This window comes from Crinia signifera, chromosome 1 (genome assembly GCF_055691185.1).
Source record: "Crinia signifera chromosome 1, ASM5569118v1, whole genome shotgun sequence".
NCBI lineage: Eukaryota > Metazoa > Chordata > Amphibia > Anura > Myobatrachidae > Crinia > Crinia signifera.
In genome coordinates, this window is record NC_139217.1 from 383,618,026 (window position 1) to 383,645,018 (window position 26,993).

A 26,993-nucleotide genomic window follows, 5' to 3' on the forward strand; every position below is an offset into this window, starting at 1 on the left:
CATTTTTTTTAAAACAGAAATTGACAAGGCGGTGTCTCAGCAATACAACCTGTGCGACTTTACAAACCTGCTGTCATAGTGATACCCTCAAGATCAAAAAAAATATTCCTACCTTTAATTGGAATTGTAGGCAAGTTGAATAAGCCTTGTGAATCTCTAAAGTAAAATAAACTGCATCTCTCTAGATCAGTGGTTCCCAAACTCTATTGGGACACAGCACTATAGAGCACAGGTTCTGAAAGTCTGTCCTCAGGACCCCACACAGTGCATGTTTTGCAGGACTCTTCATAGTTAAATAATTAGCTCCACCTGTGGATCTTTTAAAATGTGTCAGTTAGTAATAAGTGCACCTGTCGGGTGACCTGGAAAATGTGAACTGTAGGGTACTGAGGACAGTGTTTGAGAACCACTGCACACAGTAAAAAAAAAAATATTTAATAATTGTGATACAAGTCAGATTTGTGCCTACAAAACACACCTAGGTTCCGTGGGAGGTTCACAGATATTATGCGTTTTGGCCTGGAAACGTAAAGAAATTGAGTTGATTGAATTGCGCAGGAGGATTTGTGTCGATTAATTCCCCCCCCCCCCCCCGCCATAATTTGACGTTAAACCTAAAACCCAAAAGCAGCTATTGCCCTTCTCTATGAATAAATCCAAAGCAAAGCACTGATTGAATTTTATTATAAAAGTATTTTTTAGGTTTACAAAATGTGAAATTAGCAACTTAAAATCCAAAACACTAAAGACCACACCATCGTATTCAGAATAATTCTGTAAACTGACAATGCCATTATAGCCAACATAATGGAGAGGGGGTGACAACCCCCTAAATACAATATATGTAACTGCAAAAAAAACAAAATATGATCTTTTGCGTCAAGCAACAATTCTCCCAACTTACCATTAGGTTTGTTGTTAATAGTTTGGCAGCGCTAACTGTAGGTATACATGTGCAAATCATGTAACAGTGTCTCTTGTGGCAGAAAAGGACTGCCGTCAGGATTAAGAAAGCATAAAAAAAAAAAAAAAAAAAAAAAAAAAAAAAAACATTTTGCAAATGGTATTAATTTCAGCCATCTGGGTATAAAACCCTTGCTCATTGGCAATGCCAAGTGTCCACAGATACAGTTTGTTCAGAGCATCCCCACAGAGATGAACATTCAAGTGACAATAAAGCAATATTTCCAAGTTTAGGCCAATGCTTTCATGGCAGCTGCCATCGAAGTTAAACATCTCGATTGGAATTTCAACAGGAAAGTTTACTGAATAGTCTTTTACAGTTCCATTTCTTCTTCTTCTCCTCTGTTCCACATTGTGTCAATATCACAGTCTATAGCGGGTGCTGTCTGCTTGTCAGAGTCCTCTTCCTGAGGGAAGGAAGCTCCTGGTGTGTGATGGGCTTGTTTGGATAGGTCAGAATCCTCCTCATAGCTACTGGCAATGCACTGTAGTTTATCAATAAGGAATTCGGGTTGTGGTTTCCAGAGAACAAGCTCCATAGATGGTCGACTCCTGAATTATTTAAAATAAAAGATTATCCACCTTCATATAAGTAATCCTTCACATGCCCCATACATGAGTAGAGGGGGCCCCTATATCATTCCATCATCCCCCCTCCCCCCAGAGGCAGCACTGCTCTCTGCAGTATAAACACAGATGCAATTAACTTTTACACTCAAGAAATATATGGGCAACGCATCATTAAACATTCTGTAGCTGTAACAAGAGCCAGGGATGACATAGCCTATAGCGCAGCCTACTTAGGAATTTTGTCTCCAGGGGGATACAGTCGCTAGGTAGACACTACGAAGGTCGACACATATTAGGTTGACAAGAGGTTTTCACTTTGTCTGAGCCAACAGTATTCCATACCCTACCATCCACTAGAGCAGTGGTAGCCAACCCTAGCCCTCGAGAGCTATTAACAGTTCACATTTTCCAGACAACCTAGCTGCTGCACAGCTGCACTCATTAATCACGGACACATTTTAAAAGATCCACAGATGGAGCTAATTAGCTCCCTTGTGATTCTGTGAGGAGACCTGCAAAACATGCACTGTTGGTAGCTCTCGAGGACTAGGCTTGGCTACCCCAGCACTAGAGTGTGTATTTTATTTAAAATAGACCAACATTGTCCACATGACTTATTTTGCTGGCAGACCTTTCAGGTCCAGGGTTACAAAATCAAAACTATATGAATATATATCTGCACACTTACATAGAATCCACAATTTTCTTGGTTAGGGACTCATCAAATCCCTTTTTTAAGCCTTCTACAAGTACATCGGACATCACAAGTGTGGGTAAATGGCTCTTTGTAGGTTGTTCATCATAGTCATCCTCCTCCACTACTAACCTATTGGGGGGAGGGAGAAGTTTTAACATGTGCAATTTAATAAAAAATATATATATTACAACAACAACAACAACAACAACAGAAAGTGACAAGGTCATGGAGAAAAAAAAAAATCATGCCAGATTCACAATGAGCACATGGGACTAAATGGGCCGTTCGGGTGATGTACCACTGGCACACACCTAGGAATCGATGGTATGCATGGAAATTTTCCAGGCATACCACTGAGGTTAATGTTCTGTCACACTTAAGCTGGGACACACTGTATTTCCTGAACATATGCAGAACAATATCTCTAACGACATTATCGTGCATATTGTCCAGATCAGTCGTTTTCCCAAGATAAACAATAAAATAAATCAAACTTGTCCTCAGTGATTTCATTACAAATTACAATATTTCATTTTCTGTCATTTAACTGAATAGCAAAACCCAAAAAACTGCTGGCAACTGAATTCTTAGTTCTTTCTACTTGATCACTTTCCAATGCTTAGCACATCTGCCCGATGGTCACCAAACAATGGCCAGACCAATAAGTCACATAAGGGATGCCTATACAGACACTGGATAAATTATTTAAGGATATATAATTTGCTAATAAACAGAGGTCCAGTGAGCAAACAGCTTGTCCTTGTCCTTCCATTATATAATTTTTACCTGCTTTCAATATCCCTAATTCTTCTAAGAGTAGCGGCATATTGAGATTCTACAGGGACTTCCTCCATTGCCTCAGTGGGGAGTGTGTGCATCATCTCAAAAGACTGGTCACACAAATCCGGAAGCACAGAAGTTTGCTCCACATGTGACTGGCTAGGGTTCCAGTATGGCTGTTGGGTGTCTCCAGTAAAAACACCTAGAGAGCGTCCTCTTTCAAATACAGGTGCTCTAGGCGAGACTGAAAGTTTCCTTTTCTTCAATGGGCAACTATAACAAAAAAAGATAAGAGTACAAATTAATAGAACAGAACAAACAAGTTGCCGGATTTTCCATCTGTGAATGGGAAGGTAATGATGCTTCAGCATTTTCTAAAATTGCCCACATTTAGCAGCCTCAAAGTCACCTGCTGTTTCTTATAGCTGCACACTGCAGACGGTATAGATATGGGTATTGGTGCTTTTGTGATATGAACCTGTTTTTTCCATCACCTGTCAAGTGCAGTAGAACAGAACAGATAGCTGCCAAGCTCTGGGACTGACACACATCAGCACAGTGTCTCTGCCTCAAGACTATAGTATGAAAACAGAACATGCATACTATTTTTTTTTTTTTTTTTTTTTTTAATTTTTATTCAAAATTTTTCAATTTATAAAAAAGACAAACATACAATTACATCAGGTCCCACGTTGGACCTATGGACAATACATCTAAACAATACCTAGACATCTACGACATTCATTAACAAGTGCGGCAATCGACATAGGTTACTTGGCATTTATTACTTGACAATAGAGGCTTTATTATGAGCATCAAGGACCACGCTATCGGGGTATCTTTGTGTTATTATTTATATAGGTTAAATCTCTCCCATTCTCCCCACATTTTTTTTATCCTATCCTTTTGCGTTCTCCCCAGCGTTTCCATCTTATAATTATAGGCGATCTTTTTTTGTATGTCTTGGGAGGTTGGGACTTGTTCCTGCCTCCAGTATTGCGCAATAGCAGCTATCGCTGCATTTATTATTTGGTTTAATAGATATTTCTTTGCCCTGGTTAAATTTAGTGGAAGGCTATGTAGCAATACAATTTGAGGTGTTAATTGTATCTCAAGTCCCAAGCTCTCAAGGATCAACTGCTCTATTCCTGCCCATAGCTCCCCAAGCTTACTGCAGTACCAGAATATATGTTTTAAGTCAGCTCTTTCTCCGCATCGCCAACAGGTATCTGGGTGGTTAGGGTCAAATCTATTCATTTTCACTGGAGTATAGAATGTCTGATAAAAAATCTTATAAAATCTCTCAATGTGGGCCGCTGATCTAGATATTTGATTAATTGAGCTAAATAAGTCCATCCATTGTGCTTTTTCCCACGTGAAATTCATGCATACTATTAAGTGAACTGGAAATCTACTTACTCATTGTCTTCCTGCTGGTGTTTGTGTTTCTTTCTGCGTTGAGCACTTGGTCTAAACAAAAGACAAAGTGTAGATACTGAAGACAAGGTTTTATACATTTAACAATCTCACAGAACAATTCAATTGGAACACAACCACCACTAACACCATTAATGGTATACCCACAAGATGGATCAATCCAATTCAGAGTTTGTTTTATTAAAAAAAACATGCATATATTGTGGCAATGCATGTACTAAATAAATGCAAGAGCCAGTAAAAGATGCCAATTCGCAGATTCACAGCAAGGGTTGGCAAGTTTCTACAACATAGGACCTGGGAGAAAAACATAGAAGTGTCCACATGGGATGCGGTTAAGATGCTGGCGACCAGGATGCAGAGGGTGAGGAGCATAGGGGGAGCCGGTAACCCCCTGACAAGATTCTGTTCAGTGGGATGTCGCTATCTTCTGACCATCAACATCCCGTCTGTCTGCCATTCATACCAAATCCGTCCACATCTATCCTCTGTGCGCTACACGTCACGTTATACATAACCCGTGTGCTGTGTGACTCTGTAGTGCATCTTTTCCTGCAACACTTACAATTAAAGTGCGTCTTCACAAAATGGTGCGACTAGGACACAGAAGCAGCTTCCACTTACAGCCTATAATCTGTGTGCGGCTGTATCCGAATACAAAACGAAACAGGTTTTCTAGTAAAAAAACTGCAGTGTAGCATCACAGAATATAGGCATGCCACATAACATTTCACTCAGCATAAGCTGCATGTGTGTTCTACTTACGTTGCAAATAAGTTGCATTGATGGAAAAGTGGGCCACGAAGAGGCTCAGCGCATCTATGTCACGTGTGACTAGAAGGGCTGTTTATCTTGCAAGAAGGCTAGATGTATGTGGACACATCTGTAACGAACAAGATTGCAGGACCATATATCCTCTTCAAGTACTAAAACCCCTCTTCTATCAATACACAACCTCCACTTACCTAAATCATTTAATCCAGGGGTGGGGAACCTCCGGCCCCCGGGCCGGATACGGCCCCCGCACCCTGCTTGTCCGGCCCGCCCAGCTGCATATTTTACTGTTTAAGCAGCCGCCCGCCCGCCTGGCTATATTACTGCAGTAATATAGCTGTGCTGGCGGGCGGCTGATTAATCAGTAATATAGGTGGGCAGGCGGTGGGCTGATTAAGCTTGATTCAGCCGCCCGCCTATATTACTGATTAATCAGCCGGCCTCCCGCCCGCCGAGCAATGTTCCTATCCTACCTAATCAGGCGCCCGCCTGCCCGCCCACATGGATGGGTGCTGCAGCGGGGAGATGTTAACACGCGCCCTCCAATCACAGTGGCTGTGGATGTGATGCGGGCAGTAGGGAGGGAGACTGGTCGCCTGATTGAGGATCAGTCAGTGCATGTGCATGGGCGGGAGCATCCTACAACAGCCGTAGCAGCAGCCATCACGCTGTGCTGCTACAACTAGTGTGTTAAAGGTACTGTAAATGCTGCTCCTCTCACCCTCCCTTCCCCAGTGACTGACAGATCCAGGGGTTGTCATTTACCCCTGGATTCACACCCAAACAGGTTTATGTGATTATCTCTGATTATCATAATCAGAGATAATCACATAAACCTGTTTGGGGGTGACACTGCCACTTTCTCCACTTTTTATGAGTAAATGACAACCCCTGGATTAATGCTGTGCATTAATTAGCCAGTCCTAGTGTCTCTGGCCACTGTATATGCCGCTGCCCGTGTGTATAATGCCCACGCTTATATGCCGCTGCCCGTGTGTATAATGCCCACGCGTATATGCCGCTGCCCGTGTGTATAATGCCCACGCGTATATGCCGCTGCCCGTGTGTATAATGCCCACGCGTATATGCCGCTGCCCGTGTGTATAATGCCCACGCGTATATGCCGCTGCCCGTGTGTATAATGCCCACGCGTATATGCCGCTGCCCGTGTGTATAATGCCCACGCGTATATGCCGCTGCCCGTGTGTATAATGCCCACGCGTATATGCCGCTGCCCGTGTGTATAATGCCCACGCGTATATGCCGCTGCCCTGTGTATAATGCCCACGTGTATATGCCGCTGCCCTGTGTATAATGCCCACGTGTATATGCCGCTGCCCTGTGTATAATGCCCACGTGTATATGCCGCTGCCCTGTGTATAATGCCCACGCGTATATGCCGCTGCCCGTGTGTATAATGCCCACGCGTATATGCCGCTGCCCTGTGTATAATGCCCACGTGTATATGCCGCTGCCCTGTGTATAATGCCCACGTGTATATGCCGCTGCCCTGTGTATAATGCCCACGTGTATATGCCGCTGCCCTGTGTATAATGCCCACGTGTATATGCCGCTGCCCTGTGTATAATGCCCACATGTATATGCCGCTGCCCGTGTGTATAATGCCCACATGTATATGCCGCTGCCCGTGTGTATAATGCCCACATGTATATGCCGCTGCCCGTGTGTATAATGCCCACATGTATATGCCGCTGCCCGTGTGTATAATGCCCACGTGTATATGCCGCTGCCCGTGTGTATAATGCCCACGTGTATATGCCGCTGCCCGTGTGTATAATGCCCACGTGTATATGCCGCTGCCCGTGTGTATAATGTCCACGTGTATATGCCGCTGCCCGTGTGTATAATGTCCACGTGTATATGCCGCTGCCCGTGTGTATAATGTCCACGTGTATATGCCGCTGCCCGTGTGTATAATGTCCACGTGTATATGCCGCTGCCCTGTGTATATGCCGCTGCCCTGTGTATAATGCCCACATGTATTTTTAAGTTGATCATTTTTATATGGCCCCCGAAGGGTTTTCAAATTTTCCAAATGGTACTCGGTAGAAAAAAGGTTCCCCACCCCTGATTTAATCCATTTAGGATTTTTTTTGTCTCAACAGAAACTCGCCTGACAACCTAAAAGTCTTTATTGAAAAAATTATGCCACATCAATCAACCCCCTATGGGCATGATTTTTCATGGAGGCTTCTACCAATGATTCTCCACTACTGACTTTTTCATTGCCTTCTTACAAGGGTGAGCACACAAAATAGTTTGCAGTGCGAGTTCTGATTCTCCATCTGAACGGCTTGCAAGACTTAACTTGTGCCAAATTGTATTAACCCCTTACAGTAAGGCAATCCAAAGGAAGATGAAATACACAATGTTATGAGCATCTCAAAATGCTGTATATGAACTGCCGGTCATTGACCTGCAAAACAATTACTATAGGGAATCAAGTGGCAACTAAATCACTGACTAGGATTTATCTTTTTTTAGCGGGTCATCCAATGGTGTAAACATATTCTTATTAATATAGTCCCACAAAGCTGTAGGGTTCACTGATCTTTGTTAGATTCTGATGTCAGACAACAGGAGGAGCAGCAAAACTTCAGCATGCACTTGGTGGAATACTGAAACTTCTCAAGGCAGAAGGGGCGTAAAGCTGTGTGCACACGGAGCGATGCGCTACGCAATTTTGCCTAGCAAAGTTAGCCAGAATCATACCCTCTGTACTAGGGAGGCCAATCAAATCAACGGGATTTTAATCATTTCAGGATTAGTTAGCACATGCGAACCGCACAGATGTGGGGGTTTGATTTTTTTTTTTTTTTTTAATGCTAGGCTGATTAGCAGATGTTGCCCGTCTGCCCCTCGGCTGTGCGTAGCGTGACCTCAGGGGTCACGCTGCACAGCCCAATAGCCACGTCTCCAGCCAGGAGAGAGAGGGGGAAGAGGATATAAGGACTGAGGGACAGGTGGTAGAGCTAAGGAGGAAGATGCAGTGCAGCTAAAGAGCCCTGCTGCTACCTGCTTTGACACCATTAAGTCAATTACAGGATTGAGCATTTTTTAATCCCAAATCCCGTGATTGAAAAAATGGCACAGAATTGGCATCCCAAGAGTGATCACTGCAGGCAATAGAGATGCACGATGTCACTATGGCCCCAGCCAAATAGACTGCGCAGGTAAAACAATTTTGATTAAGCCGAACACACTGTATTTGGCCTATGGCCAAAATCGTCCTACTCAAAATCGCTCATGGGCTAAGCCAAAATTGCTTTGCCTGCATGTTCGTGTGTACACCCCTTAACGAGGGAAACCAAGGTTATCCAAGCAGCATTCACATTTAGTGCCTGGAACAGAGGGCCTTATTCTACTTCACTCTTTCTGACAGAATCCTTCTTAGATGGACAAAACCATGTGCACTGCAGGGGGGCAGATGTAAAATGTGCAGAGAGAATTAGATTTGGGTGAGTTATTTTGTTTCTGTGCAGGGTAAATACTGCCAGCTTTATTTTACACTGCAATATAGATCTCACTTTGAAGTAAAACCCCACCCAAATCTAATTCTCTCTGCACAAGTTACATCTGCCCCACCTGCAGTGCACATGGTTTTGTCCCTCTAAGAAGGAATTTGTCAGAAAGAGTGAACCAAAATAACCCCCAGTGTGACATGCTAATTTATGTACAATTTTTGACACTGCACATTATTGAAACACCACATAAGATGTACTTTATTATGGCTCACTTTCATTCTATGCAGAAGTATTCAGAGGGGCATAGAAGCTGGTCACACCACTACTTGCAGCTAATATAGTTTGACTGGCCATTAGCACAAGTTGGCTGTGGAGGTAAAGAAATATTTTGGCCTATTCAGAGGTAATTGTGCACAATTTCACACAGATCTTCAGCACCTAATGGTGCCCATATACAGAGCGATGTGCACCATACTTTTTGTACTAGAGCGTATCTAGTACAAAAACTATGTGCTGCACATTCTTTTTGTGATGTGCGCGGGAGCGCGCATCGCATGTGCACGGGAGCGCGCATCGCATGTGCAAAACACACTGTATGGGCACCTTAAAATATGGCCATTATAATTCCTTGAGGATAACGAAGCTGGGCCTCACATGCAGATGTACTGTGGTTGTTAAATCACATGCAGCTCAAACAAGGACATCACTGGACAACTGAACACCAATGTGTTGTCTAAAAGATGAGACCATTTCGAAACAATAATAAAATAAATAAAAAATAAAAAAAATGTAGGGTCCGTCCAGATTTACAAATCATAAGTAGTGCCATAAGAAGCACTTACCCAGTGCAGCTTGTTAGAGAAGATAAAGGGGGCACATCAGGTCTTTGAAATAACAATTCACTTCCCAAAACCAGGCCAACATTCTCTCTAGCAGCGCTGCTACTTGGGATGTATTGGCTATAGTTCCCAACGTCTGCATTGTTATGGATTATCCCACCAGCCATAGAGACGCTGCTTATTTCGTTGAGATCATTGGCTGATGTGCCAAGAAACGGGGACTCAGGAACACCTGATGGGTTGGTCCGCAAAAGAAAGGAGTTTGGAGACTGGTGATACTCCATCCCGCACAATGGTTGTGTGCTACAAGTCCAGACAGCAGCAGCCATTCCAGCGTCCTCCTAGGAGGGAAAATAACTAACAATTAAACCTAACAAAGTAAAGTAATACTAATTGCATGGCTAAACAAAGCATAAGCTGAGAAGGTATGGATTCTGGAATATACTAAAACACATGTTAGCAAGAACACTCAGACTAATAATAATGTTATAGGGAAAGCAGTGAGACATGTTCTCTGACAGAAAGTCAGTTTACAAAACAATGCTGCTTCCCCTGGAACACCCCATGCGTGCTGTAAGCAATACGATGAGGTTACTGAGAACTGTCATGTAGCAGTCAGCTGTGGGGGCTCCCTGCAGCAACACCTGGTTCAGAGCTACACGTCGGTCATGCTGGGAACTGTGGTTCATTGACAGCTGCGCACTGACCAGACCGGGCGTCGCTGAGGTCGCACGATTGTGTCACTGCAATAAGAATCGGCATAAGGTACTACTGAGGTGACTTCAAGTTCCCTTTGGCCGCGGGTCACTCACCCGTCACTATGGGGTCACCTCCGCCCTCCTGTGCCACTAGTCTCGCGATAGACAACCTTCCATACTACAAGTACTCCATCTCCCAGGCTCTGAGTGACGCTGGCTCCCGTGCGCCTCAACCAGTATTCCCCCGCTGGGCGGAGCCTGCACCCTTCTAGAACGCTCTCAGCGTTTCTACTCTCCTTCAACCATAGAGATGAAGCGCGTGCAGCCGACCAGACAGTACTTATATGTGGGCGGGGCGGGGAGCTGTCAGTCAACGGGGCTGAGTCTAGCAACTTGTGCGCGCTGTAATCTTGTCGTGCCTATGCGCGCCGCCATCTTTTTGGTTCCAGAACTTGCACTTTGCGAGATCTTTATTCATGCACTTCACTTAATTATGTAACGCCTTATTCACCGCTATCACTCTGCAGATTTGCGCAAACAAGAATTTACTGAAGTATTTCCCAGGTATGAGACAGGTCGCTGGAGTGATCCATGGATTTATTCCATGGCATATTTTCTCGTGCGTTTTTTCAGCTACTTAATTGTTGAGTTAAAGCTGTGGACACACTCGGCGATATGTACTTTAATTTTGAATATATAGCGGGGTAATCAATTTGTGACGATATTTCAAACAGGTGGAAATATCGACAGTCGCCCATTCAATGCTTCCATTTCCGACAGCATTGAAGGACGTCTACTTTTTTAAAAGTCAAATCTGTTTTGTCAGAAAGGCTGTGGATTGTCGAACCCGTGACTGTTCTCTGACAATCCGTGGTCGTTTTCACTGATTTGCATCTGTCACGTTATTGGAAAACAGCTGGATTCCGACTGTGGAATCCTGGACTGAGTATACCCCTTAGTCAATTAATTATTATTAATTAATTATTAGGACCATGAAGTACCATAATTATAGTAGATGTGTCGTTCAGAAGGTTTCCTCTTATGTCTTGTCAGTCTTCAGGCCGACAACGCGTAAGATGTGTTGAAGTGTCGCAGCAGTGTATGGCCATCCGATCCCTCTTGAGCCACCTGGGACCTTCCCGGAGAGCAGAATTGCATTCAGTACTTTCACATGTGATGTATCGACCAGTGCGCTCGGGCCGTGCATCGGACTCAAGGGGATGTCAAACGATGATTTGAGACGATTTCTCATCCCAAACCGTTGGAATCGGGTGAAATTGGACTAGTGAATGTGCCTTAACACTCATGTTACTTGGTGGAGGAATTCAAGCTGCAGTGGCCGGTAAATTTGATTAAAAGACACAGACACTGGCCAGTGTAAAATATGAGGCAATCATGCCCCTGTTTTGTACAGCACTCCCAATTGCCATGCCAAAATTGCTGCAGGTTCTCATTCATCTGAAGTCTGCAGTCATACTGCTTCTGATGATGCAGAACCTATTCTGCACATGCATAGTATTGGTCTTGCGCAGGTGCCGTTAAACAACCATTAGGGATTTGTGTACATCTCTGAATGTTTAGGAGACTCTGAATTAGTTGTGATGTTCTTGAGTCAGGGAGTCAACTCCCTGTACAGACCTCAGCTCTGAGTGAAGCCCATGTGGCTGAGCTGGGTGAGAGCAACACTATAGGGATGAAAATATCTCTATGATATTTCCAGAAAGATCGATGTTCATCTACCAATACATTGAGGTTTTAAAATGATTCTCAATCACTATGTATTGATAACATCCTGATGCAACAGCAGCAGTTCCAGTTCCACAGTGTCCCCTGCTCCACTGTGCAGATGTCTGCCTTCCTGTCTTTTCTACTGTACATGTGCAATTTTAATGGTTGCGCTACCTGCACATGTGCTGCTATCCCTACAAAACAGTAAAAACATTATCACTGTGCACCCAATATGTGAAAACACTAGGGAGAAGAATAAGGAGGATGTGTTTGACATGTATAAGTATACATGATTGGCTGTGTGTCTAAGGATGAGTAATGGCCATGGGACACATATCATCTTTATAGAATACCTTGTGCCATAGTGCGTGCCTATGAATTAGCCATGCCCAGTGGTAGTGATGGCCATCAAAAGCTGTACCTTTGATTGCTGATGTGTTGGTAGAAAAAAAATGGTAGAAATCTATTGGTGGTTAAGCCATTGATAGGTGAGTTCTGTACATGGGCTTCACTCAGAGCTGTCGATGGGGTAAAAAGAACACCTGCCATAAGTCATAGACCACCAATGTTTTCAAAACCCACCGAAGGTCAATGGCCATTCCAATTCTCTGGTACCGAGTGGAGCAGCAGTTGTAGTTTGGCACACAGAATAATAGTAAACATATATAGTACAGTACTGTTAAATTCAGAAATAACAATGATTCCAGGTTGTTTTGACACAGGAGGGAAGCCGTATAAATATTATGTGGGCCCCATTCACCATGGTAAAGAAATGCACAGGATAGCCAAACTCCACAGTTACTCACCAGCTTTTAAGGATATCTATGCGTGAACACAGACGATTGACTAAAGGCCTAATTCAGAGTTGTAAACTATTCTGATGTTTTTGCAATTGAGCAATTCTCAGCAGCCTGCACTGCAATCTCTCTGCACATGAATATGGGTATCTGCAAGTCCACTCGCAGTCAGGAATTAATTGAGTGATTGACAGGAAGTGATCTTTTATGGGTGGTAAAAAGCAAGCATGATGTGGTCATATTTTGGGGTGTGTATATGCTGTCAGCTGCGATCATGTACGCAGAGAAGCGTGTCTCCTGCATTGCCACTACTGCATACAGTCAGAGTTGCATATGCATCTGAGGCAAAAGATGGCCAGATTCTGAGAGTAAGACTCAGAATCAGGGATGGGATGTTATTATTACATATAACATTCCATTATTTCCCAGTGCTATGTAATAAAGTTAATTTTATCATTTGTGTTTCTCTCATGCTGCTTTCCCACTGCAGACCAGTTTAAAGTACTGGTAATCTTAAATGGTATTTATAACGGTATTAGCATTCCCACTGCAGCAGATTACCATTTTAAATACCATTTAAGTACCATTCCCATTGCAGTGAACCGTGTAAAATGTAGAGTGCCTAACCCCCCCCCCCCAGTGTAAAGAGTGCCTAATCCCCCCCCCCCCAAGTGTAAAGAGTGCCTAACCCCCCCGTACCTGCCCTGTGCCCCCACCTCCCCTCCCCTTGTGCCTACCTGCACGGGAATGCAGGGCAGAGGGTGGCAGCGGGGGTCCATGCAGGGTACAGGCAGTCCCAGTGCCTGATGAGAACAAGTAGTTCTCACTTTGCGCATATGTAATGAGTGCACGCGCATAATAATGAGCCACTCATTACATATGCACATATGTAATGAGCGGCTCTTTATTATGCACGTGCACTCATTACACATGCACAAAGTGAGAACTACTAGGTCTCATCAGGCACTGGGACTGCCTGGAGGCTAAATAACGTTTAAGAGGCATTCCCACTGCCTCTTAAACATTATTTTAACGTGTAGGACTCTGCTTTAAAAACGGGTTGAAATACCATTTAGCTTTAAACGGTATTTCAACTCTGCCACTTTCCCACTGCAGCCTTAAAACGGTAATTTGCGCTGAAAATCTGCAATTTACCGTTTTTTAGCTGCAGTGGGAAAGGGGCATTAGGGATCAGTGATGGAACATCTGTTCCATCTTCTGGAGGCAAAATAGTACACACAACAGCCTAAGGGGCCCATTTACCAAGGATCGTATTTACAACGCAATCTGGATGGAATATTACCGCCCAGGATCACATTATAAAATGCAATCCTAAGGGCGGTTTCACACACTCCGGCTCCTGCCGGACGGCAAAATCCCGCACGGCCAGGAAGCTGTGCCGCACACATCAGTTTAGAATGGAGGGGATGGCCACAGCCCGGCAGCCGTCCCTTCTAGTGGCGGGATCTGGCTGCAACCGGACGGCCGGGCCGTGGCCGTCCCGTGTGAATGGACACAATAGTGTCCATTCACAACTACTGTGTGCGGCACGTCTTTTGGCTTTTGGATTTCGCCGCCCGGAAGGAGCCGTAGCATGTGCAATAGCCCTAACAGTGGGATTATCATCCCTGATGCGCAGGAACAGGTTGCGGTGGCGGTAGCCCAGGGATGTGATGTGCTGCTGCCCGATGTTTATGCTTCGGACAGCTTTGCATCCCTTATAGAAACCTATGGGGGGTGGGGCGGTGGTGCAGGAGGGTTCGCAGTAGGGATATTTTGGGGGATTTAGCCTCAAATATAGAATGATAAATAGGCCCCAAAGTAATTTACAGCAACCCATGTGTGTTTAGTTAAAATATATTACTTCCAGACGCGGCAATGATCCATGTTCTGCTGTGTTCTGTTTTTTAGGATTACCACCATTAATTTCATCACAGTGATCTGAAGTCCTCCTTTGGAGCATATTTAAATCACAGATGCTGCAAATACTCTGTATATGTGAGAAGATGACCTACTACCTGTATAAGCATTTTATTTTCATACCCTTTTAATGCCACATTGTGTGCACATCAAATCATTTACTCAATGGTGCCCAATTTATGTATCTTATTTTTTTATGTAGTTAAATATTTCAGAGCTTATGTTTTGTAATGTGTATATCTGAAAGATGTGAGCCACAGTCACTTTCACAGAATCATTTGTGATTGTGAATGTGCAGTGCTTGTACTCACACAGTTCCTCCTTCAATGGCTTTCTCTTTTAGTGGGAGGGGGTAAAAGAGCAGTCATGTGATCAGGGGGAGACAAAACGTTCCTGAATCTCTGAGAGTAAAGTATTATGCTGTAAAGTGATTTCCAGGGGATCTACTACTGTATGTGAAAGTAGATAGGTAAGTCTTGATAATGTATTGGATTTTGTTTAGTGAATGTTTTAGATCTAATGTTTCACAAATTGTGTGTAAGATTGAGTTGTCAACACGTTTTTCCTGAGAACAATGGTGCTAGTTTCTCTCCGTTACAGATGAGTGTGTGTGTGAGACAATTCATATATATAACCTTTGTAGAGATCATTCATAGACGCCAAACATATATATATATATATATTACAAAATCCTGATTCCATAATCAAAGCAGTGTAATCTTTATATGTAACAGTTCTAGTAATATGATACTACATGTTATCCATCCTATAAGAAATCTGGATTACACTAACATAAATGTTAGGACTCAATCTAAATAGGTGCAAGTTTGTTTTATGAAACTCGCAGGCTTCACACAATTGCGACTGTGGTAGAAATTAAAACTCCATTTTGCAGTAGTAGTTGCAAGGGTGTGCAAATTTTCTACAACATGTGACCTGAGAGAAGAGCATGACAAAATGGGGACGGCTTCCTGGACCCCAAAGAAATTACAACTTCATTAGTAGAAACATATAAAAAGGCTGTTAGTGGACATAAGGAAGTACTGGACGTTGTTACGGGCCGATCCTATTTACTTTATAGTGTCCGGAATTCGACCACTATAGTTTGACAGTGACTAGGTCAACATGCCCTAGCTCGACAATGTCTGAAGGTCGACACAAGCTTAATGCTGACATGTACATTGTCGACACTCATGTTTTTTTTTTTTTTTTAGACCAACTTGGTTCATACTTTACTATCCAAGTGGGTATAGAGTCAGATAATAATAGTGTGCATGAAGCATGACGAGTGCAGCGAGCCGTGTGAGGGGACGCGGTACACTTGTACGGTGTACATGTCAACATATGTAAACATAGACACCAAAAAAGGCATGAAAAATTAATTCTTGTTGACCTTTAAAGTGTCAACCATGTACATGTCAATCCTAAAGCTTGTGTCGATCTTCTGTCACAGTCGACCTAGGGTAGGTTGACCATTAGGTGTCTACCTAGTCACTGTCGACCAATAGTGATCGACTGTTGACCTAGATATTGTCAACCCAACCATGTAAAATGGCTAATTACCTCACCCTGACACTTATTTTGGGCAGGCAAAACAAAACCCTCGATAAGCATGCATGTATTCCATGATCACCGCCACGGAAACACATAAGTCTGCGGATTTTATATGATCCCATGTGTGACCATTGGGTGATAAAAGCATGTTTTTTTAATGTGCAAAACTTACAGTGGCTTATAGGATACCCCCAATGTGTTTTTTGTTTTACCAGAAGCAAAAATATAATCGCAAATAATATAATCAACTGACTAAAACAGTTATCACTCTAAACCTATTGAAAGGATTTCATTAACCACATTGGGTAGCTATGTACAGCACAGATAATTATGGTAGAGTAACATTTTAACCCTAAATGGTGGAGTGAGGTAAAACGATGGAGCGATATTGCTTCTGTGATATTCCTATGTTATAAGTGTTTTATGTCATTCTGATGGCACATCGCCAATTTGTCTCACAAAGCAATTGCCCTTGTGCTTCCGCCATTGTGTTTATAGTGCTGATACTAGCCTGACCTCATATGCTCCCGTGCTGGTACAAAGCTGCAAATAGCATATTTATGCCCATATGCTGCCCTAGTGTCACTGGTTTACATCAGGCGCACCTTCAGGTACATTTACCAGGTCATAAACACAAGAAAAGTCTCTAGCATTTGTCTCTTTAGCATCAACACAATCATCCCCAACATCCTGCACCCCAAACTACTCCGCCTAGGAGTCCCTGAAGCTACGTGTTCTTGGATTGTGGAGTTTCTGACTGATAGAAAACAAGTTGTGAAAGCGAGGAACTTCACCTCCCAAGTGCGGTCCATCAGCACAGGAGCCCTCCCAGGGCTGTGTACTCTCACCCCTGCTCTTCTCCCTGTACACCAATGACTGCACCTCAGAGGCGCAATCAGTAAAGATAATCAAATTCGCTGATGACACTACCGTCAGTGACCTTCTCAAGGACGGGGACGAATCGGCCTACAGACAAGAAGTGGACCGATTGGCCCGTTGGTGCAACTGCAACCATCTACAGCTCAACCCACTCAAAACCGTTGAAATGGTAGCGGACTTTAGGAAGAAGGCTGTTGGTGTTCCTCCGCTAACAATTGCTGACAGTGTGGTGTCACTAGTGGACTCCTTCAAGTTCCTAGGAACCACAATCTCCCAGGACCTTAAATGGGGGCCCAACACTGATACTATTGTTGGAAAAGCGCAGCAGAGGCTATTCTTCCTTAGGCAGCTGAGGAAGTTCAACATCCCACAGAAGCTTCTGCTCCTCTTCTACTCCGCAATTGTGGAGTCTGTACTGTGCTCATCAATACTGGTCTGATACGGCTTCGCCAGCGAGAGAGACAAATGCAGCTCGCTCGCCCGCTAATGTTCTGCCCAGGGGCCCCACTAATGTTCTGCCCAGGGGCCCCTGACAATGTTAAGACGGCCCTGGCTTTGGGCCTGATTCAGCAAAAACACATCCCCTCGCATGCAGCCTGTAGGAGAGAGAAATCATAGGATAGTCGCCAACCATTGAATGATTTTGCTCCCCTTCTGAAATAAAAGTCAGTCTAAGCTATTTTCGTCTGAGTCCGCCAAAGAGGGGGCAGGGGTTGAGGTCATGTGACATCAGCCGCTCACGCCGAGCAGGCATCGGCCCACACCAGGGAAACACCATGGGTGAGATTTAATAGGATGAGAGATTCAGAAAGTGAGAGATTTGGTGAGAAATCTCCAGTTTTTTTTAAAGCGGCAATCATTTACACTGCAAAACCAGTTTGATTTTGAAGTGTAAATGTTTGCCACTTTAAAAAAACTAGAGATTTCTCACCAAATCTCTCAATTTCTGAATCTCTCATCCTATTAAATCTCACCCCCAGTGTTTTCATGGGGATGGCCAAAAATGCTGGGCGTTCCCATGCTCTGACCCGGTGTCTGCAGCCATATGCCACACTTCAAGTGCTTCCAAACTTGCTTTTTTGTTCACAGTTCCATAGGACTGCATACTAAAATTGCAAGTTCATGGTTTGCTAGTATAAATTAAACATTGTTGCAACCGCAATTCTTATTTAATATTTATTTATTAACAGTTTCTTTTATAGCCCAGCATATTCCATTGTGCACTACAATTGGAGACAGTGACACAACAAACTGGGTATTTACAGATAGTGAAAAAGGTAGGAGGGCCCTGCTCGCAAGCTTACACCTCTTCCTGCTCATTCCTAGTTGACTTACTGCTTTAACATAATTATGTAATATTAACATAAATAGCAAATAGTAATTTGCTATATGTTTTCCTGATTGATTACTCTATTTGTTAATCACCAAATCTATTAAAAATAAACACTCCTCCCCACATCACCTGAATAACAAAATCCCACAACCAATTTCTCACTGTTCATAATAGAACAACTAAAATCTATGAAATAGCAGTCAGTAATTATTGCTTCAACACCATTAAGATGGAAAATGTAATGAAATATACAGGTAGGTTAATTGGCTTCCAACAAAATGAACCCTAGAACGTCTGTGTGCGTGTACATGTGGTAGGGAATATAGATTGTAAGCTCTACTGGGGCAGGGACTGATGTAAATATTAATCTATTCTCTGTAAAGCGCTGCGGAAAATGTATGCGCTATATAAGAAACTGTTAATCAATAAATAAAACACTTTTATGGTGCTACTGAGCTCCTCCAATTCATTCAGTGGGGTTTCGTTCACTAAGGGCCTGACTGAGCACCCATATTTGAGTGTGTGTGTATATATATATATATATATATATATATCTATATATATATATATATATATATATATATATATATATATATACACACACACACACACAATATAGAATTTTCTCCAGTTGACATTAGGCAGTCTGAGGTTTTCCATGAAGTGTGCCACACATTCTTCTAATGTGGTCACAGTTCAGAGTTCTACAGAGTTCTACATGCAGTCAAAGGCCACACACAAGATAACTGCCAGTAGTTTATTGCTGATAATGTCAGTTTTGCCTCTGCTTCCCCCATAACATCTGCTGACTGTGCTTCTATGTGTTTTGCTGACAGGATATAATTGATAGAATTGTCCTAATTGTGAATTATGAAGCAGAACGAACAATACAATTCTACAAAAGAATTTCCTGGTTTTTAGATTTTTCATGGCTCTTTCACCTTTCTCATTGACCCTGTTTTAAGTTTCTAAGTAGACATTTGACCTGAGTATTTACAATTAATAATACCACTGTATATCATGGTCTGTCTCCTGGATGAACATTCTATTTATTTTTTGAGGTAAAATAAAGTACATTTTCACTGCCTGGCAAGTCCACCAGACCTGCTGTGTCCTTCTGAGGGATATGTTATGTGATTGGTAGATAGGTGCGCTTGGAATATGTCTGTTCCCCGAAACTGTATTGACGTCATGCTTTGCAGTTTGCTTTATTTATATCCCTTTCACACTGCAAATGCTGAGTCACACCCCAGATTTGGACATGGGGGCGGAGGAGGAGGCAGCACTTGGATCTGACGCTGTCTCCAAGCGATGCCTTCTCCTTCATGTGAACGGGATCCGGGTCGCTCGACCCGGGATACCCGTTCACACTGCACAGCAACCCGGATCAGAGACGTGTTTAACCCTGGCTATGACCAGAGTTGATATGCCGTGTTGCTCGACCTGGGAATTTGGTCATTGGTGCTTTCTAACCACAGATCAATCCAGGTTGACCCGGCAATAACCCGGGTTGCTTTAGTGTCTTTCAAGGTGTATTAGCTACTGTTTATTGTTGCATAAAGTTGACAGGGCCCCATTATTGAATAAATATTTGCAGCTTAGTTCCCCAAAACACAAATTTTTGGTGGTAACATGGATCTACTAAATATATCACAGAGGGAACGCAGCAGATATCTCCAGTATCTGCTATGATCCCTCCATTCCTGTCAGCAGCAGCATCCCCCGAACATACCTGAATGAGGGCCGCAGCGCTGCATGTGACTCAGAATCACAAGCACAATTTATATATACAGATGGAGCGGGAGACATCTTTGCAGGGGATGGCGGAAGAGGATGCGCACGCACGAGATACGCGCGCGTCCCCTTACAACAGTGCTCCCCCGAAGCCTCACCCCGGGTCCTCGCCGCCTTGCCGCATCCCCCCAACCCTGTCCGTCCCTGAAGCGGAGATGGACAGGGTTCCCGTCCCCCCGCCGACGGGAAACTGGGACGCACGTCGCTCGCCAGTGCAAGGGATCTGGTGAGCGCCGGCCAAAGATGTCTCCCGCTCTATCTGTGTGTGTATATATATATATATATATATATATATATATACATATATATACACATAATGTCTTGTAATGTCCGGCACTCCCCCCCGCCTCCCAGGTGGGGGCTCCACCAAATACAATGAGAAATAACAGGTGTCACTCCGGGTCTTAGTGTAGCAAACAAACTTTAGTGTTTAACGGTCAACGCCGTTTCGGGCTTGCACCCGTCGTCAGGACCAAAACACAAACCATTTGTGTTGGTCCTGATATGTGTGGATTTCAAAGCAGTTCAATGTATTTGATCTTAGAAATGTATTGTTTATTCCTACAGATAATGGCTATCGGTTGGCTAGTCCTGGTCGTTTTGCTCCAAGCTTTTATTGTACAAGTGAAGTTATGCGGTGAGTTAAATACTTATGTGTACAGTGTCTTTTCTATACTTAACAGATGAAGTGCATGGGGTGAGGAAGTAACATTCAGCCTGTGCTGAAAATACAACTACGCAATTCGCAATCATGTAGAAGCATGCTTAATAACAGGGTGTTGCCAAAACATGTGGGTTAGGTTTGTCTTAATATGAGACTGTAGTTCTACCCAGCCAGTGACAGTTTTGGGAAATTGTTATTTCATTTATCAACATAAGGCCTGCATCATACAGTAGTTGCCTACCATCCTGCATTATGCAGGAGACTCCCTGGAATAGCATTAGTCTAGCAATCTCCCTTATGTCACCTAGCCCACATTACATTGTTAAATTTTGGGGTAAAAAAACGAATGAGAGACAGATACATTTACTTTGAATCATCAGCGCCATTTCCCAGCACTTTAGCAAGTATAGTATCTATTACTAACTGCTTTGGGCTCATCTACATTTGTCAAAAGATTCCTCTCAGATGTAGCAGTACACACCCACACTTCTAGGTGCCACATTCACAATCTCTTTTCACAATCTCTCCATATACGGAACTAGACACGCCCTTTGGGTGGAGCATGACACGCCCCCTCAATGGGGCGCTGTGCAAAATTATACTACCAACCATAATCTCCCTGAAACTAGTTTTCAAAAGTAGGCAAGTATACCTCCCAGAATTGGAAAAGAGACTGACGTGGGTCAATCTATTAGAGCGCTTATGTATGAGTTTATTCCCTTAGAGAGCAGCCGATTCAGGGGATGGTCAATTCCCCAAATAAGAATATGAAACAACAAGAAACAGAGGGGTGAATCGGCGCTCAAAGAAATACTGTTTCAAGTGCCTGTATCAATTCAATAAAAATATTTAATAAATAATAAATAAATTCATACACATGTATACAAAACACAAGAAAAATAATAAATATAATAAAAATTCAAATTCAATAAAAGGTAATGGACCTATTGGGAGAGCTGGGATATTTGTATAGTCACCCGTGTGGTGTTGATTGGACCTGCACTGATCCAGAAACTTGTGTCCATAAAAGTCCAGAGAGCGTCCGTGTGATTAAGGCCGTAAGATGGTGTGTCCTGGTATCTGCCTAGGAGGTGGGCCCTTTGGCAAAAGATGATATGGAATAGCCAGCCCGGGATGTCCTTCCAGTTGAATTTGGCATCAGGATTCTTTAGGCTCTACATGGTTTTAGAGGACCGGTCTTTAGGACAGGATCAGATGTAGATAGAGCAGGTGGTCAGCACTTCTTTAGGGGACTTGGTGATAATCTCTCTCCAATAGTGTCCAGCAAAACACCAACGCTTTATCAAGGTGTATACCAACTGTATAAAGTGGGAAATTTGGCCCAACATTTGGGGGCGTGGCATAAAATCACATCATTTTGTGAGGCCACTCCCCTCCAGAGGCTCTGTGAGCTTCTAATTAGTCCCCTAGACACTGCCTTGGGTGGAACACAGGAACATGCCCAAGAAATTAGACATTCCAGCGGGAGGCGGGAAAGTTGGGAGCTATGGGTCTGATTTAGGTTCACTGGCAAAAGCAAATTCTCTCTCTAATGGACTAAACCATGTGCACTGCAGGGGGCAGATGTAACCTGTGCAGATAGAGTTACATTTAGGTGTTATTTTGTTTCTTTGCAGAGTAAATACTGGCTGCTTTATTTTTAAAATGCAATAAAGATATCAGTTTGAAGTACAAACCCCACCCAAATCTGGAAACGGTCATCTGTCAGACCAGACTTAGGTCGACCACGGAAGGTCGACTGTCCCCAAGGTCGACAGTCATTAGGTCGACCCCGGAAGGTCGACTGTCCCCAAGGTCAACAGGGTTAAAGGTCGACATGTCTCAAGGTCGACATGACTTAAGGTCGACATGGGCCAAGGTCGACATGGTTTTAGGTCGACATTCATTAGGTCGACATGAGTTTTTCACAGTTTTTTGAGCCGACAGGTGGTATTTCATGCCCTACCATCCACTAGGGCGTGGTGGGAGAACAAAATAAGGTGCCGAGCGCAGCGAGGCACCGTGCCCGAAGCATAGCAAGCGATGCGAGGGGCTGCGGTTCGACTCCAACTGTGTCCATGTCGACTGTGTAAAAAAACAGTGAAAAACTCATGTCGACCTAATGACTGTCGACCTAAAACCATGAGCCATGTCAACCTTTAACCCTGTCGACCTTGGGGACAGTCGACCTTCCAGGGTCTACCTAATGACTGTAGACCTAAGTCTGTTCTGACAGATGTACCGCTTCCCCAAATCTAACTCTCTCTGCACATGTTACATCTGCCCCACTTGCAGTGCATATGGTTTTGTCCATTAGGTAGAGAATTTGCGGTACTTATGTAATATCTGGGCTCCCGTTTTTCTTATGAGACCGCGTCCGCTCGCCACGCTTCGGGCACGGTGGCTCGCTGCGCTCGCCACACTATATAAAATCAACTCCATGCGTAGTTGGATAGTAGGGGTATGAAAAAATGGGGTGCATTTAACATGGGAGCCCAGATAATACATAAGTACCAAATTTGCTTTCGCGAATGAACCAGAATCAGGCCCATAATCCCAATTAAATATTCATTGCAGAGCCTTTTCTAGTGAAATCTATAACGTACATTACAGAGAACATCCTTGGGCACATATATCATACACAGAGCATCTATACCATACAGAGCGCATTCTAATGCAGATAGAGCATTCTTGTTACATCTGTAAAATGCAGACAACATTATGTTGACAGATAAATAACAGAGCATATTATAGTAACCCATATAAAATATAAAGAGCATTTTAGTGACTATTTTAAAATCCAGTGATTAGTGACTATAACAAAACATGAAGTGTATTCTACTTATTTCATAATGTGGAAGCTGCTTTCTATTCAGATCTGTGGTGGTGACAAAGGGACTAATTCAGATGTGGTTGGGGTTGCTATCATTGCTGCTTCCAAGCCTCACACATGGTGCCATGCAATCTACCTATCGCAGAGGCCAAGACATTTTCCATACAATGACAGAGATCCCTAGTCTCTTCATCCCCTAAACAGCAGTGACATTCCTATTGTTTTCACAGAGGCCGTTGCGGCCTATCCCAGCCAACCAAAAGCAGCAGACTGTCAATCACTGAAAGGGCGGTATTCAATGATGATTTTGGCGATGTGCAGCGAATCCTGTTTAGGATTCGCTGCACATTCGCCACTGGTCGCCGCGTTCCGGAGCCTCGCCGGCTCCAGTATTCAACGAGTCAGGGGCTCGCTGCCCCTGACCGGCGAATTTTAACTCCTGCGGCGATGCCGCAGGGAGCCTGAGGACGGTGGCAGGCAGGGAGATGGAAGTCTCCCTGCCTTCCCCAGAACGTTTGTGGGGGGAGGTGGGCTCCCCGGGAGCCAGGCAGCACAGGCTGCCCCCCGGGGGTGCCAGCAGGGGACCGGGTATATTCACTACACCCGATCATGCATATGTAATGATCGGGTGAAGTGAATATATGAATATCTAATGAGCGGCTCGGCTCCGGCCCCCTGCTGGCTGGTCTGTGTAAAAAAAATATATATTTTTTTTAATTAAATATATATTCATGTGCTTACAGCACATGAATAAAAATAGCATGCCCCTCCTCAGAATAAAATTCCAGATTTTTTGCCACCAATTGTAAAAAACAAAACATTATTTTAAAAGTTCACTTTCCACTTCACCATAAAAAGATAGCGATTGCTACTCGGTGAATCATGGCGAAAAAAACCTTGAAATGTATTCGCCATCTGGTCATTGAATAGGGTGATTCACCGTTTTAGTCAGAAATTCACCTTACAGCACAAAATCGCCATAAAAACCTGGCGAATCAGCCTCATTGAATACCGCCCAAAGTCTGCTGCCATCCTGAGTCACATGACCCATTCAAACACACGCAGAAGGAGTCCTGCACATCCGCAAAGTACCGATAATCTGAACTGGCACACCATAGTCCACATCTGAATTAGGACCAATCTGCAGACCGTAGAGCTCTAGCGACCAGATCACTTACTTACTCTTTTATTTGTTGGCACACTAGCGAGGAAGCCCTGTTTGTGCTAAGAAGTTAGTTGGTTTCCAACAATCCAGTGCTGGGAAGCACCTACTAGGTATTATGTAAATCTACATACAAAGAGAATGTCACTCTACATACATGCTATGAGTAGATAACATAGCCCATTCATTGATACGTCCAAATTCTTTTGCAAACAACCGGCACTATTATTTACTATTATTTATTTATTATCAGTTTCTTATATAGCGTGCACATATTTCGCAGCGCTTTACAGAGAATATTTGAACATTCACATCAGTCCCTGCCCCAGTGGCGCTTACAATCTATATTCCCTACCACATGTACACGCACACACAGACATTCTGGAGTTAATTTGTTGGGAGCCAATTAACCTACCAGTACCCGGAGGAAATCCACGCAAGTATGGGGAGAATATACAAACTCTGCACAGTTAGAGACATTGAGGGAATCAAACCCATGACCTCAGCGCTGTGAGGCAGTAATGCTAACCATTACACCATTCATACTGTACCGGCACTATCCACTAATCAGAGTTATGTCAGCCCTGTCTGACAAAGGGTGGAGATGTATTAAGTCTTGGAGAGGGATCAAGTAGAAAGGTTGTCCAAACTAATCAATCAGATTTTAGCTGTGATTTATCTAGCCAATCTACTCAAATTACATTTAAAGTTGTTGGTATGAGCAAGTACTCCACTTTATCTCTTTCCAATGCTCAAAGTGAGGTTGGCCGGATCAGAAAACCATTCCTACTTTGTGTCAGTAATACTGGGGCAGATGTATTAAGCCTTAACAAGAGATAAATCCAAGGATGATAAGGAGAGATAAACGTCCAGCCAATCACCTGCCAACTGCCATGTTACAGGCTGTGTTTGAAAAAAGTCAGTAAGGAGCTGATTGGCTGGACATTTATCTCTCCTTATCACCCTGGCATTTATCTCTTGTTAAGGCTTAATACATCTGCCCCAATGTTGCTTATGTATAAATACATTTTTATAAAGTACATTTAATTTATACTGGCCATTTACTCAATTTTGTTTAATAAAGAATCAGAAAATACACATAAGATCAAACCAAAGTTTGCGATGCCCCCTGTCGCGGTAACCCGGCGGGGGATGTTTAGAGTATCCCAAAATGCGGTAAAAACCTGATAACGGGATTTTTACCGCATGTTTAGTTTAGAGAATCTCCCCCAATATCGGAACCAAAATAGTGGAAACATGTGCCCTCGCAGGCTTACTTCGCTCATCACACTTCAGGCAAGGCCCCTCACTCAAAAAGTTGAGAAAAAATATAATTTGTGTCGATCAGATGCGTGTCGACAATTGTCATGTTGACCATCAGAACCATTTGTCCTTTTTTAACCTGTCAACCTTAAGCCCTGTCTATCTTTCGACCTTTTGACCCTGTCAACCTTTCACTGTTGACTGTCTTATCTTTTAACTGTAGATATTTCAACCAGATGCCCATCATTGGATAACATTACTTGAATATTGATATTTAGATCATTTATGTGTGATGGACAGGTGCAGACAGTGACAACATTAAGGAAGATACATTGGCAATATAGAATTTACAATAAATTCATGTCATTTATTAGATTTGGTCACACCCTGCACCTTGGCTATTAAACTCATCTGTTTAGTTTAGGTTGCAGCATTTTATGGTAATTTATGTTAATCGCCTTTTGTGTTTTAATAGAAATTCCCGAAGGAAGCGCGCATCTGATCAGGTCTTTGAATCTAAAGTTATTAAGAACAACACTTGATGTGAATCACGATGCCAATCCCAGTGTCTATGTTGGACTTCGTCTTTCCGAAGATCACAATCTGGAAAAAGAGGAGGAGTACTATATGAGACTAAAAAGTTCAGTGGAGACCATATCCCGGAGGTACTTTAACATAAAATGTACCTTTTCTTCTAGTGTATGTTTCCCCCTTATGTTTAGGTGATAGCCAATATAATAGATAAAATATTGTCTTCCAAAGTGAAGTGATATTTAGAGAAGTAGAAATTTTAAAAGTGAACTCACGGGTGCCAGACGGGTTC

At 43.3% G+C, this 26,993-nt stretch overlaps 2 protein-coding genes across 5 annotated transcripts in view; one reads left to right on the forward strand and one right to left on the reverse strand.

Moving 5' to 3' along the window:
- Positions 1-667: 667 nt before the first annotated feature.
- On the reverse strand, positions 668-10,551 carry CCDC117 (coiled-coil domain containing 117). 3 transcript variants are annotated; one of them, XM_083151494.1, is made up of 6 exons: positions 10,358-10,551; positions 9,549-9,886; positions 4,430-4,480; positions 3,017-3,283; positions 2,222-2,359; positions 668-1,515 (listed from the first exon to the last, which is right to left on the reverse strand). In XM_083151494.1, exons 2-6 carry the CDS (start codon positions 9,872-9,874, stop codon positions 1,278-1,280), a joined length of 1,020 nt encoding a protein of 339 aa, XP_083007620.1. In that variant the 5' UTR covers positions 9,875-9,886; positions 10,358-10,551; the 3' UTR covers positions 668-1,277. The 3 variants fall into 3 exon arrangements, with proteins under 3 accessions (XP_083007620.1, XP_083007622.1, XP_083007619.1); XM_083151496.1 differs by lacking the exon at positions 10,358-10,551 and adding an exon at positions 10,253-10,349; XM_083151493.1 differs by lacking the exon at positions 10,358-10,551 and adding an exon at positions 10,190-10,320.
- Positions 10,552-10,628: 77 nt separating this feature from the next.
- The window catches only part of TCN2 (transcobalamin 2), a 35,421-nt gene continuing 19,056 nt past the window's right edge, over positions 10,629-26,993 (forward strand). Inside the window, exons 1-4 of one of the 2 annotated variants that reach the window (XM_083151491.1) lie at positions 10,629-10,807; positions 15,032-15,157; positions 20,816-20,885; positions 26,646-26,835. In XM_083151491.1, coding sequence (XP_083007617.1) covers positions 20,819-20,885; positions 26,646-26,835 — 257 coding nt within the window. In that variant the 5' untranslated portion in view covers positions 10,629-10,807; positions 15,032-15,157; positions 20,816-20,818. The remainder of the gene's footprint in view (positions 10,808-15,031; positions 15,158-20,815; positions 20,886-26,645; positions 26,836-26,993) is intronic. The other variant, XM_083151492.1, reaches the window with a different exon arrangement.